Source organism: Eurosta solidaginis, chromosome 1 (assembly GCF_040869045.1).
Source record: "Eurosta solidaginis isolate ZX-2024a chromosome 1, ASM4086904v1, whole genome shotgun sequence".
Taxonomy (NCBI): domain Eukaryota; kingdom Metazoa; phylum Arthropoda; class Insecta; order Diptera; family Tephritidae; genus Eurosta; species Eurosta solidaginis.
The window spans coordinates 60,166,189-60,179,753 of record NC_090319.1 but is presented as its reverse complement, the minus strand read 5'-3'; the positions used below and the strand labels follow the sequence as shown (position 1 = coordinate 60,179,753).

The window sequence follows — 13,565 nt, the reverse complement described above, 5'->3', positions numbered from 1 at the left end:
AACTTGATTCCCCGCACTCAGATGTTACTGTTGACAATGGAACTGGATCCGCAACTGCCGTTGAATGTAGTACTGGTAATGTCACTGTAGGTACGCTGGCATAGGTTACTCTTCTTGATCTTCCAACGCCAAGTACTTTTGTTTGACAAATATAACACTCTATTGAATGGCAAGTAGGTTCTCTCCATATCATTGGTGTATCAAATTTTATTTGTTGTCCGGATTCCGACTGAATCAATTCTACTCGACACGATGTACACAAAGTGTTCGGTGTCCATGGTTTTTCAGCATTTTTAGGCTCAATGCCAAAATACTTGGAGTATAAAGTTTTGATATGATCTGAGAACACTCGTCGTCGCCTTATGATAGTATATTGGTCACACATGAAACAGAACATATCTGGATCGTTATTATACTCAAATTCTCGCGTCCTTTTACTCATTTTATTTTTTTTTACTAAATTACGGTTTTGAAATTTGACTTATGAACTGAACTATCTCCGGCGAGCCTTGCAGATGTTATGAAGTTTCAAGGCGCATTAACTCATATTTATACTCGGAACAAGAATAAAATTTAAAAAATCAAATCTTACCTAGACAGAAAGGTTCCTTTTTATACGAAGCCGGGAAAAGAAAATACTACCTGCTTTAGATGTAGGCTTTAAAAATTTTCTGTGGCTTATAATTTTGAAAATCTACCTGCATACTTACCCATAAGTGACGGAAATACATGTTTATAACTACATGCCTACAGCAGCTTTCGAACCCAACCACTCTTCCTTTCGATGCAACCACTCTACCTACTATAAAACAATTCGAGTATTAAAAGTACTATTTGATTTATTTAAAGAAAAAGTATTATCATTGTTATGGTGTTATTCGTTTATCCGGATAATATCCCATTTGCACTTTATACCTTTAATATATGTATGTATACATACATTGAAGTTGCGCAACCTGGGTATTTTTATTTGATCGCTTATAACTTACGTAGTTTTGCATCGATTTTCTTCGATGATAGCTTATCTTTTTTCTAATTAAACAGAGCTTTACGTAAATAAAAAATATTTGGGAAAAAATTTGTGGTTTTGGAATGCTACCCTCGCAAAAAGTATTTTTTTTCATATTTTTTCATAAAAAAAAACAAAAATCTGAAATGATGAGCTAATATCTCGAAAACTATATGGTTGAGCAAAAAACAATGTATGATGCATTTATAGCAAATTTTATCGTCTTTCCGATTCTTAACCCGCTCGTGAGATATACGTAATCAAATGAACTCAATTTTCGAAATCAGGGGGTGATTTTACATACGAATTTCATAACGGCGTTTCTGGTAAAGAAAAAAAGTTGAAATTCGTGGTCCAGTGTAATTGGAGATTTCAATATAAGCACAGTTAGTGCTTATAAGCGGGCTTTCTATATAAGTACTCCCCGCTTATTTTCTACGGTGCTTATATCCGGGAAACACTGTAGTTTAAACAAACTACTGCCAATGTTTAACAATTTCTTCTCGCCATGGATACCCAATTAAAGTTTTATCGAAAAAATGTCTGTCAAATACTTATGCACATACAGTGTTGCGCAAATATAATCATAACTGACGAGTTTGCTAATCTTATAAATTTGTAAAATTTGCAAAGTTAATCGTATTAAAATAAAAAAAATCCCATAGAACTTACATATTTTGTGTGATGAAAAAATAAATTTTGGTAGTTTTCCTTTTGTATGAGACTTATAGCCAATTTTTAAAACAAACACATTTTCTGCATGTTGCTATTTTGTTGTACCGCACTGTGTTCGCGAATTTGGTTTGACTTAGTAAAATCATTTAAATATATAGCTCTGACACTTTTATAATAACTGAATTAAAATAAGCAAATTTTCAAAACAAAATGCAAAATGCAAATTTACCACGCCCCTTAATATTAAATGAATAATAAAATCACTGCTAACGACAAGAATTCAGCAACGGTAAATTGGATGTATCCTCAAGATTTATTGCGAATAAGCGTTGTGTGTCAACGTGTAAATTACACCACTAAACATGGATGCAAAGTTCTATATAATAAATACGATACTCCACTAAAAACAAAGGCAGATCGATCAAAGGCAACTTAAACGAGACAAAAAGGATGTGTCGCCAAAAGTGTTACCGCCAGCGCTACCGTTAATTTATAACAAAAAAATGCACTTTTTCACTTTCGCTTTAAGTTTATTTTTTACTATCGATTTTATTCAAATTTCAATTTAGGTTTCTGTTTGAAAAAAATTGCGAGCAATATCACAATTATCGGAAACAATTGAACGAACAACGTCGTCGTCGTCGTCAACAACAACAAGTACAGTACGAGCAACATACACAACCGAGTAAACCACCATCCACACCACCGCAGCAATCAAAGAAACACAAATTGTCACATACGCTACCACACTCTGAGAACTATGATTCAGTAGAAATGGATGAAGATTCAAGTGATAGCGAAGGGCCAAAAGAATATCAACAGGAAAAGCGTTATCTGTATCATCAGCAGCAACGTCAGCAACAACAGGAACAATTGCGACGCGAACAACCATCACCGCAACAAAGCACAAGTCAAAATGATAATACCGAGAAGTATGATCCAGAATCGGTTATTAGTGGTGATGTAGATTCAGATGATGAATATATGCGCGGAATGTTGGATCGTAATCGTGATAATTTAAAACGACGCATTGAATGCCGTAATGAGTTAAGCGAAGAGGAGCGTCAAGAAAAAGAAGCGGAAGCTGAATTGGAAGAGCAACGGCGCCAAGAACGTAAGAAGCAACGCAAAAGTCGCTGGGGTGAGAAGGTAGTGCCATCTACAAGCGCCGCTGGAAGCATACCAAATGCTTTAGCAAGTAAGTAAACATGAAAAATAATAATATTGAATTAAACTTTAATGGCTGTATACGATTTTACGAAGAATTCAGAAGTGGAATAAAATATAATTTCAACATACGTATTTTACACTATTTGCATCTGAACATTTATCAAATATGAAACATTTTCTGCAAATATGAGGCTATCGGCGCAAAAGTAGTGTTCAGCTAATAGCGCTCTTTCGTTTTTACATTTTTGTTTTTTGTCGATGCGAATATGTGGTTTTTAACGCCAAAGTACTTAAGCATACTAAAAGGTGGCAACGATTGTATTAAAAATACGTATGTAATTAATATACAAAATGTGGGTTACACCACATTTTCATTGATAGGCTCATATGTAGAGGCTTGAGTAATATCTTATTTCCTAGCAGTTTATACGAGCGCATGCGTCGCTTTGAGTAAATGCGCTTAAATTCAAAACACATTTATAAACAGTTTTTCAAATCGCTTCGAGGCTACGGTAGTTTATTTCTACAGACGGTTAGAACGATCGTATAAACATTTTTCGGAGTCAACGCGTATTAAAAATTAGAGGTTCGCCACAATTTCCATACTTGAATGGCACATGGGTTTTAAAATTTAATTTGATTTTGGAAAATAAAAAGCGGAATATAATTTTTGGAGATGTTTAGTTATTTCAAGACGGATGTTTTGATAACGATATAGCACTGTGTGCATAAACGCTTCAAGCAAAATGTGGTGAACTAAATTGGTTCTACACAACATGGTTATTGTTTCGGTAGAAACAGGGTTCTGATAACTTTTTACCTTAACATTAATCAATATTGTGACAAAATAACGAAAGCAAGAAACACTTCAATTCATAATCACCCTTATCGCGAAGTTCACGCGGAAAAGTGTTCGCCTTCACTTCATTTGTTCGCGTGAACTTTTTCCGCCTATCGGCAATTTCGGGCGAACAAAAGTTCACTTCGAAACAGCTGATGCTCTATTGCGAATTGGCAGTGAACAAATAATTTACTTACAATTGTGTAAATTTTGTAACCAAGCATATATTTCCCTAAAATACAACAAAAATATAAATAAAAAATTAATCAAATAATGTTTAGTATTGCACTTAGGTTGGTATTGATTGAGCGCGAGGCGAATATATATGTAAAAGCGATACGGAGGCAATTAAGGGACAGTTCTAACCCTTTGGAGCTAAATGATTCACTGTAAGCTAAAAATTACCATTTTCAGCACTTTTGAATAACAAGTTAATTTTTTTCAATTAGCTTTCGCCAATATTACAGGCTAAAGAAGCTGGCATTATAATATTTGCTAGTTATTCTTACCAACTCCTTGCCACCATTGAAGCAAAAATTTGCAGTTCCACTAATTGTAAAATTGTGTACATGACTTCGCTTTTTCGCATAGGGAAAAGGCGTCGGAAAGGACCGTGAAGTGGGTCTTAGCCAATCTTGTTTCAGTGAGGTGCTCAACATTTTGGAACCGTTGCTTTGTCCACAATGGATAACTTGGCCAACTGATACGTTGTCATAAAAAATAGAATTTACGGCAATACAGGAATTTCACTTCTTCCACTCAGCTTCCGATTGTGCATTATTTATTGATTTATTTCTAATAATAAAAGAACATATAATTATAAGAGTATCAAATTTCAAAACAAAAAATTACTTAAATTTTGTTTTCCTCTTGTTCGCCTGTAAAATATAAGTGAGCAAATTTGGGTGTTCATTTCGCCCGAACAAAGAGTTGCCGATAAGGTGAAATTTTTTTCGAACACGAAAAATTTTTCGCCACCCTCTGCGATAGGGTGAACAAAAGCTGTGAATATTTTCGGGTGAAAATAAAACTCGCGATAAGGGTGAATGATTTTGAAGATAAAACATTAGACGCTTACGATCGGAAAAGCTTTAACAGTTTCTAATTTATTACAAATTTAAGCATTTTAATATTGAAATGGACTGTGAGTACCCCTATAGTATTTAAATGTTAAGTAGCTGCAAAGTATAGAAATTCTTAAAAAATAAATAATCAATCCAATTATTAGAGTACGATGAATTTAGTACAATCACGTCTGTTATAGCCTAAAAACCATAGGGCATAGTCATAATTAAAACAAAGTAGGTGCTACAGTTAGATAAGCATAGAAAAATATGTCAAAAAGCTCACAATACTTTTAGCACCTACTACATTTTTACATGGCGAGTAGACGGTTTTCGTCTTTTTTTACACAAACGCAGTTTTTGATGTTAACGATATCTCTATTAAATGTTAATAAATGATTTTAAGATCATAAAGCTTAAATTGTACAGCAAAACTGTGGTACAAAATTAATAACTCAGTGTTAGAAAACTGCTTTTCGTGAGACACTTGATAATAAGTTTTTCAGAATCAGGGAATGACACAATACACTCCTCGTACGATACGTATTTTTTCATGTATATGCAAGAATATTTATACTATCTACAAACAGTTCCATGCAGAAAGACGTAATTTTTCTTTCTTTTTTCTAAGCGTGTATAAACGTATCAACCCGAGGATTGATGTACGTTGGGAGAATTGAGGTTATGTCCATTGAAATTATGACCGTTCCGTGGATTGGACGACTCTTTAAAATGTGTTTTATTTTTAAAATTTAAGAAATAAATAAAGGGATAGGTATTCATTACTTTTGTATAATGATGGTAATCACGCGACTACTTATGTCGCGAATCTGGCGATTAGATAACTTTTGCAGTAACTTGATTAAAAGACTCGTGTCAAAAAGTAACATCTCCATATCAGTCGCAAACATATGTACATACAATTATTTTCAACCCTTATAAATGTGTCTTCTAGACGTTCCAACCTCCTTTGGTAATCAAAATAAACCAATGTTAACGGGCATAACGCGCACTGATCCAGCTCTGTTGCAATATGCGCGTCTAAATTATGGTTCAACTAACCTCAGCGAAGAGGACTGGAACAAATGTGAAGAACACTATAAAGTTAATTTATTATATCAGGATATGATGCGAAAAAAGCAAGAAATTGATCGACTTGCACGTAGTGGTAAATTTAAATATGAATATGATTCTGATGAAGATGTCGATGGTGGTACTTGGGAACATAAATTACGTTGTGCCGAAATGGAAGCAACTAAACTGTGGGCCACAGCATTAACAAAACAGAGTGAAGGCAAACATCACATTGGCGATTTCTTACCACCAGAAGAGCTTAAAAAGTTCATGGAAAAATATGATGCACAAAAGAATAACCGTCAGCCAGACTTAAGTGACTACAAGGAATATAAGTTGAAAGAGGATAATATTGGGTTTCAAATGTTACAAAAGCTAGGCTGGAAGGAGGGACAAGGTTTAGGGCAAGATGGCGCTGGTATTGTGGATCCAGTGAATAAGTAAGTGAAAAAAGTGAAAATGTATCAATCATAGTATTACATACTTTTAAGAGGTTAGCTTCGTTATCAATTGTTTTTACTGGAAGCGACACCCGAACACACCTTTCCATGAGATCTTGCGCATGGTCATACATACGTTTCATTAATTCTAAGTTCGAGAAGCCACCTATAAACTTCTGGTCCCATATGTGCTTTATTTCATGTATCACCATTAAATTTTAAGTCATTATCGACAACCAAGCTGTGTGTTTATTGTTTAACCAAACCCATAGGCAACTTAGCCAATTATACCTTTAACTGATATTTAATTTCAGATCCAGGCTGTGTCGCCGGGATCGGACAAAAAATATGGATGTGTAGAAGAAAATAGATTAAGAGTTCATATAAACGGCTGGCTCAGTGTCCAAATCAAACCTGTGGGTACTGGTTAAGCTGTTAGTTAAAAAAGTTCTTTGCCGGGCGGAATATAATATTGTAACGAATTTTGGGAAACTCCGCTTATTCCAAACCTTCTGCTAACGTTCGAATCGCTAAACTGTTGAATAAATAACTCCAATATTCAATAATGCAAAATGGTCTCTATTAGACTACTTTGAAAGTACTTCACAATAACACTTGTACTTCACAACCAATAGCGTGCTTCAATCAAACTGATTACTGACTACTCAGCTTGTGCTGCTTTTATACTCTCTGTTGCCTTGCCCTCATATTTCTCCAAATGTATAGACGTTTCTCCTTCTAGAATCTCCTGCTTGGTTATGTGAGTATTATGCGTGTGTATATGTGAGTACTACTTCGGCTGATGATTACATGTGTTTATGAGTAACTCTCCGTTGCCTTGTATGTATGTGTATAGATGATGATTGATTTGTTTACGTACATACGATTGGCTGCTTAGTATCGGCTTAGTGATGGTAGTATCACTTAGTGATGTTAATATTCGTCACAATATGTTATGATCTAAAAATAAACTGTGCAACATTTCAGTCGAATTGGACAAATCTTAGAACTGCCACGTTGCATTTGAAGTTATTTTATTTATATGCATTTAGGGTGCAACAATTTATATAAAATCATTGAATCGTTTATTCTTAAAAGGGCACATACCCACATTCGGGCAAAAAATAAATTTTGAATGCAATTTAAAGTTTTAATCAAGACCTTTTTATTGCCAAAATAACACTTCCAGCTTTTTTGAATTTTGCTTTGGTTTTTAAAAGGGCTTTTGGACCGGTTTCTTAACCCTTTTAATAGTAAATACAATATGCAGTATCCCCACTTATTATTTACCAGGCTACTGCTGATTGCATTTAGGTATTGCATCATCACTCATAAGCTTGTTGAACGATGTTTTCAGGAGAACTATTGTATGATAGTCAAAATTGGTGTATAAAAAGACGTTTAAAAAGAAAATATCGACTATAAAGACAACGTCAATACTCAAACATGATGGACGGTAGAATACATTTTTCTGGAAAATAATGACGCAAGTAATTTTGGATTTTAATAAGTTTTTGCCCGAATATTACTAAACGAAATCCATCACTATGGAAGTTTCTCCAGGAGAGAAACGAACTTCTTTAAAGATCATCGAGTACTCATATTCCAAGACGGCCGGTGGAATCCACGTATCATCGAACTCTGTTAGTGGCTTTGTGAACAATAGCTTCAAGCTAGCTCTACCCAATACACTTAACCAAAAAAACAAGTATAATTAAAAAGGGACTAATTTGTATTACATAATAGTGTAAGGATATCGGCAGCATTATCGTTGCGTGGCCAATTTCAACCAGCTCATCTGACTCTCATATTAAAAATTAGTTTCACCTTTCGGTTAATTTATTAAAACATAATGTAACTATGATGTCACATAATCACAACAACACAAAAGCAAGCAGCCACACTTATGTACATGTACACATTAAAGCAAGCAGCCACACTTATGTACAAGAACATTCCATACACATAACCAGCAGCTTGAAGCAAAGAGATTATCTCACATGCACATATGTAGTCATCAGCTAAGAGCAGAAGTTGTTACTCACACATACACACGCACATAGCTAAATAACCAAATATGAGATACAACTGTTCCAGATTGCACGTTCATGAAAAGTCTAGACCTCGGAGAAATATGCGAACGAGGCAACAGAGAGTATAAAAACAGCGCAAGCTGATTAATAACTAATCAGTTTGATTTAAACACGCTATTACTGAAGTATCTTTTTTAGTGTGAAGTACTACTCCTAAAGTAGTCCTAATCAAAAACCATTCAGCAATACTGAATATTGGAGCTTTTTATTCGACAGTTCAGCGATTCGAACGTTCGCAGAGGGTGCATAATAAGCGAAATCTCCCAAAATTCATTACAATATATTTCTTGTAGAAAAAATAAATTATACATTGTAATGGCAAATTATTAATTTAGTTGCTTATTTATTATTAAAAGGGCACAACTGCTCAGGCTAAAACGCACGAAAAGTAAAAAAAACTATTGTTATTATTTTGAAAAACTGCTTTGAAAGCTATTTAAATCTTACCGAAAACCCCTATTATTTACAATAATTAAAGAAAAGAGAAATAAAAAAGTTACAACCTTTTTTGCTGTCTGCTGAAAATTTTGAAAATTAAAAAGAGTCCGATGGCTAGGGCAAAAGAATGTCTTAAATGGGATGAAAATCGTTTTCACAGTTCCATATAAAAAGTGGAGATTTTTCGAGTCGTACGAAAATGTGGTTTTCCTTGTTTTTTGAAAGTCGATAGTTTCCAAAAATCTCAGACCCAATACAACTTTACTGATTTGTATCCTAATAATCTAATTCTATAATTTTTTTCACGTAACAAATGATTAACAAATTAACGTTTATCAAATATTTTATGTAAACTGTTGCACCATTATTTTTTATATTCACTCGGCAAACCTAATACATAAAAACAATTATGTATAACGAACGGTTTAGTATTGGTACGTAGGTCATTTATCACTTCGTTGGTTTGTCGGCGGTTAATGCACTTTTATAGTTAGTAGGCTTTGCCTGGGAGTGGGTTCAGCTTCTAGAAGATGCCAGCAGTGATGTTTCTACAACAACAACAACAGTGATGTTTATAACGGCAGCATGAAAGGAACAGCGCCCCTGTTGTAATTCCTCACTACGAAAATACTGGCCTTGCAAAAAGAAAAATGGTCTTCAGGAGACATCGAAATTAATATTAAAGCGGTTCTGAGAACCAACTTGTTGCTGCTCGTATCCCAAGTAGCGCAGGCCCCATATGATGGACTTTTCATACTTTAACTTACATGATAGCCTTCAATATATTGTAAAAACTTTCCATCTCCCTATCATTTTGTCTCTATTCGTTTTCACCTACTTTTTCATCTTATCCTCCTACTTTATTTATATATCCCTTTTCTATTTTCCTTCTCATATATAATTTCTCACCTTATACCCCAAACTTACCCCTACTTGTACCTTTACTTTATTCTCTTCTTCCTCTTCAAATTCCTGTTCGTGGCCCTATACCTTTTTTTATTTCTTGGACGTTGGGGCAGCGCACCGTTCTCAAGTGGCCCAATGAAACTAGGCTAATCATGTTCATGTCTCCACACCCCGATTCAATCGCCACTGCTTCGCATGCGCATTTCTCTGCGCTCCCTTTCAGCATGCATCTATGGCGTCATTACTAGAAAGGCCATTTGGCTCTCAGCCGTCCAATAATCTACTTGTCTGCACATTAGGGAAACTAAATTCCTTATGGAAGCTTTCGCTCCAAAAACTTTCTGAAAGAGAGATATCGAGGACAATGAAACTTCGTTTTTCAATTCAGTATGTAAATACTCCTCGAAACCGCCGTGCCCACTCAACATCTGCGTGAGGTGGTTGTTGTTGTTGTATTAACGAAAAATACACTCCCCGAAGGTTTAGGGGGTCAGAATATACCCGCGGTAGGTATGCCTGTCGTAAGAGGCGACTAAAATACCAGATTCAAGGGGTGTGTAGCGCAACCCTTCAGGTTGCCAGCGCAATATATAGCTTCTCGAAACCCAATTGTCAACCTCACCTATCCGTGGCGAATCCTGTTTCATTAACAGCCGAGGCTCTGGCGATCCCAAGCTCCTCATGGAACTTGGGGGTGGGGAGGGAGGGATGGCCTAAAGGTTTAATGTGGCCATATAAATCGTTCCCGAGATGGTCGGGCTAGTACCAAAATGGTGCTGTGTTACCGGAGCGTACCAGATCTGTAACCGGCAAAGGACCATCACATCGATAACACTCCCCAAAGCCTTCGGGGAGTAACCTTATCGCTACAACAACAACAACAACAAGGTTTTGGGAGTGTTATCGATGTTAATGTTCCTTTGCCGTATACAGATCCGGTACGTTCTGGTAAAAAAACACCATAAAGGTACTAGCCCGACCATCTCGGGAACAATTAATATGGCCAAAGGCTGTAATTTCAATGTAACTCCATTTAATTTGTTGCGTCCCACCACATTAAATCTTCTAGGCCATCGCGCCACCAACCCACTAGTGCCATGAAAAACTTGGGGTCGCCAGAGCCTCGCCTGCTAAACATGTGTATGATAAATTTATATTTTTAACAGGATTCCATTCGCGTAGGTGAGGTTGACAATTGGGTTGCGGAAGTTTTGAAACTATAAAGCTTTGTATTGTGCTTATCAACCCCTTGAATGCATGACGTGAGGTGGTAGATTACCATGCTTCCGCTCTTACCATTCCGTTATATTCTGAAGTAACGTGAAGTTCCAGGGCTTTTCCCTTGATTTTCCCACCGTTCTCTTGCCACCTAACTATTGTTCGTGACCTTGCGTTTCACTTGGCATCTTCAGTAGATTCCGATGTCATTCTATCGGCCATTTCATTTGACAGCACATCCATTGGAATTTTCCGAGATAAAACAAAGATCGCTTCTTTGGACACCGTTCTATACGCACTTGCTAGTCGTATGGCAGTAATACGGTAGGTTGATAGTATATCTTTTTGGTAGGTCAAGCTAGATCCGGTCCAGTAGAAGCTTTTCTAATGACCAATTTGAGGCCTCTACCTTTCACCTGTGCCTCTTCTTCGGTTGAGATTGTTCTACAAATGCGCTAGTAAGCTTTCGCTCGCTCATAAAGTAGCTTTATTTAATTTTTATAATTTTTTAGAGCACCACAACGTGACGGCAATCAAGGCCTAGGTGTTGCAAGTGCTGCTACACCTGAAGATAATGACAATGAATATGATGCTTACCGTAAACGCATGATGCTGGCTTATCGCTTTCGGCCCAACCCTTTGGTAAGATACAACAATTTGCCTGTTTAGTAAAATTATAATTCTAAACTTTTTTTATTTGAATTTTCATTCAAGAATAATCCACGTCGCGCCTACTATTGACTGCAAAATTCAGCGTAAGAAAAGCAAAGATGCTCCTGGCGAGAAATATAATCCTATAGTTATACTTCCTACACTGACATGTTAAATATACCTCTTATTTAGCCACAAATAACTGTATTTAAAAAGTGTAACACTATCAAACCTAACCTAGAAATATGTATGTTTGTAAATGCATAAAACGAAGAATAATCAAAAGAATCTAAAAAATAAAAATTTTGTTGGTTTTTCCATTAAAATAGCAATATTTTAATGAAAGCCTGACCCGTGCGCATCTTTCGCAACCAATATAAAAGTCTGTTATCAAATATCAACAGAACTCAGCTGTTCTATTAACTTACAGCTTGCGCTGCCATCTAGCGTATAACAGTAACTGCCGTCAATCAATTAAAACTTACAACTTGCGCTGCCATCTAGCGTACAATAGCAACTACCGGTAATGCAGTGCAAATATTCACAATAGTGCCATAGTACAAAAAGATTTCTTTGTGTGCTCACAATCGTTTATTTTTAACAAATTATTTTAATAAAATATAGCTAAACAAAAGCACTGCATGCTCTCGCCGCTCTTGTTTATCTTGGCATTAGACGAGATTATGAGGAACGCAGAAAATGGTGGGCACGGTGTACAGTGGACGCCTTTCACTAAGCTAGGGGATTTAGAATATGCAGACGATGTCTGTCTGCTAAGTCACAGAAGTACTGACCTTCAACACAATTTAGAAGCTGTCAACACACATGCAAAGGAAGCCGGACTAAGCATCAATACAGCGAAAACGAAAGTCATAAGATGCGGCTATAGTATTTCATCAAGGCCATTGATGCTTACGGTTGACGAAAATGAAATCGAAAGTGTAGAATCCGTTGTTTATCTTGGTAGTATTGTCTCAAATAAGAGCGGTGCAGATGACGTTCAGTCTCACATAAACAAAGCAAGAATGGCGTAAGTGGTCGTGGATTGGTCACACTCTCAGAAGACCTCCAGTAAATACGGCCAGACAAGCATTGCGATGGAATCCACAAGGAAGCCGACGACCTGGTGCACCTGCGAAAACTTGGCGCAGAACTGTGGATAAAGAACTCGAAGACGCAGGATACATGTGGAATGATATCACAAGAACTGCACCTAACAGAATAAGATTTTTAAGTTGGTGGTCGAGGCCCTATGCTCCAATAGGAGTTGAGGAAGATGATGATGATGATGAAACAAAAGCACTACGACCAAAATTGCCCAAAGCTCGCTAATAGCCCGAATCTCCATCTTTACAACCAAAACTTTATTTATAGATTTGGTTTCCTAATAAGTGCGAAAAAGGGACCCGTACATAAAAACAGCAATTAGAAATAATATAAAGTGTTCTATATTTTTCTTTTATTATTGTATTTTTTATTTTTATTTTTTTTTTTCAAAGCTGAGCTTAACAAACTATTACAAACTAATAATACTAAACGCAAAATTAAAATACATATTAATATTTCAATACATATCATATAATGTAGGTATGTAAATAGTAATAGGTGCATTGGTTGTTTTGGTTTAAAAGTTTTTTTTTTTGTTTTGTTTTAAATATTTTTTAAAATATCGGTGGTACCTAAAACTACGAATAAAAGGTCAAAACTGGAGTTTGATTGCCACGCGCTAACACAACGGGACAATTAATATCGGTGGTTAACATCTCTAACCAAGACATATATAAAGCTGCAGATATCGCTTCCTGATAGGATAGAGTGAAAATATTTTAGTATTAGATCAAAAGAGAACAAGTTAAAACATTTTAATTCGTGTAAAACTAAACTTTTTATAGCCAGCTGTAAATAAATATCGTGCTTCGTATATAACACATGCCGACAGCATCTCAGACCCAGAAACCGGCCTATATATTTTCGAAGGATTTTGAT

At 35.9% G+C, this 13,565-nt stretch overlaps 2 protein-coding genes across 3 annotated transcripts in view; one reads left to right on the top strand and one right to left on the bottom strand.

Annotated features, from left to right (window-relative positions):
• The window catches only part of LOC137254360 (SURP and G-patch domain-containing protein 1), a 28,384-nt gene extending 15,243 nt beyond the window's left edge, over positions 1-13,141 (top strand). For both annotated transcript variants that reach the window (XM_067792009.1, XM_067792005.1), the window contains exons 5-8: positions 2,254-2,882; positions 5,715-6,273; positions 11,441-11,570; positions 11,643-13,141. In XM_067792009.1, coding sequence (XP_067648110.1) covers positions 2,254-2,882; positions 5,715-6,273; positions 11,441-11,570; positions 11,643-11,669 — 1,345 coding nt within the window. In that variant the 3' untranslated portion in view covers positions 11,670-13,141. The remainder of the gene's footprint in view (positions 1-2,253; positions 2,883-5,714; positions 6,274-11,440; positions 11,571-11,642) is intronic.
• NKCC (sodium potassium chloride cotransporter) overlaps positions 13,017-13,565 on the bottom strand; it is an 87,621-nt gene continuing 87,072 nt past the window's right edge. Inside the window, exon 12 of the mRNA XM_067792014.1 lies at positions 13,017-13,381. Within this exon, the coding sequence (XP_067648115.1) occupies positions 13,265-13,381 (117 nt within the window). The 3' untranslated portion in view covers positions 13,017-13,264. The remainder of the gene's footprint in view (positions 13,382-13,565) is intronic.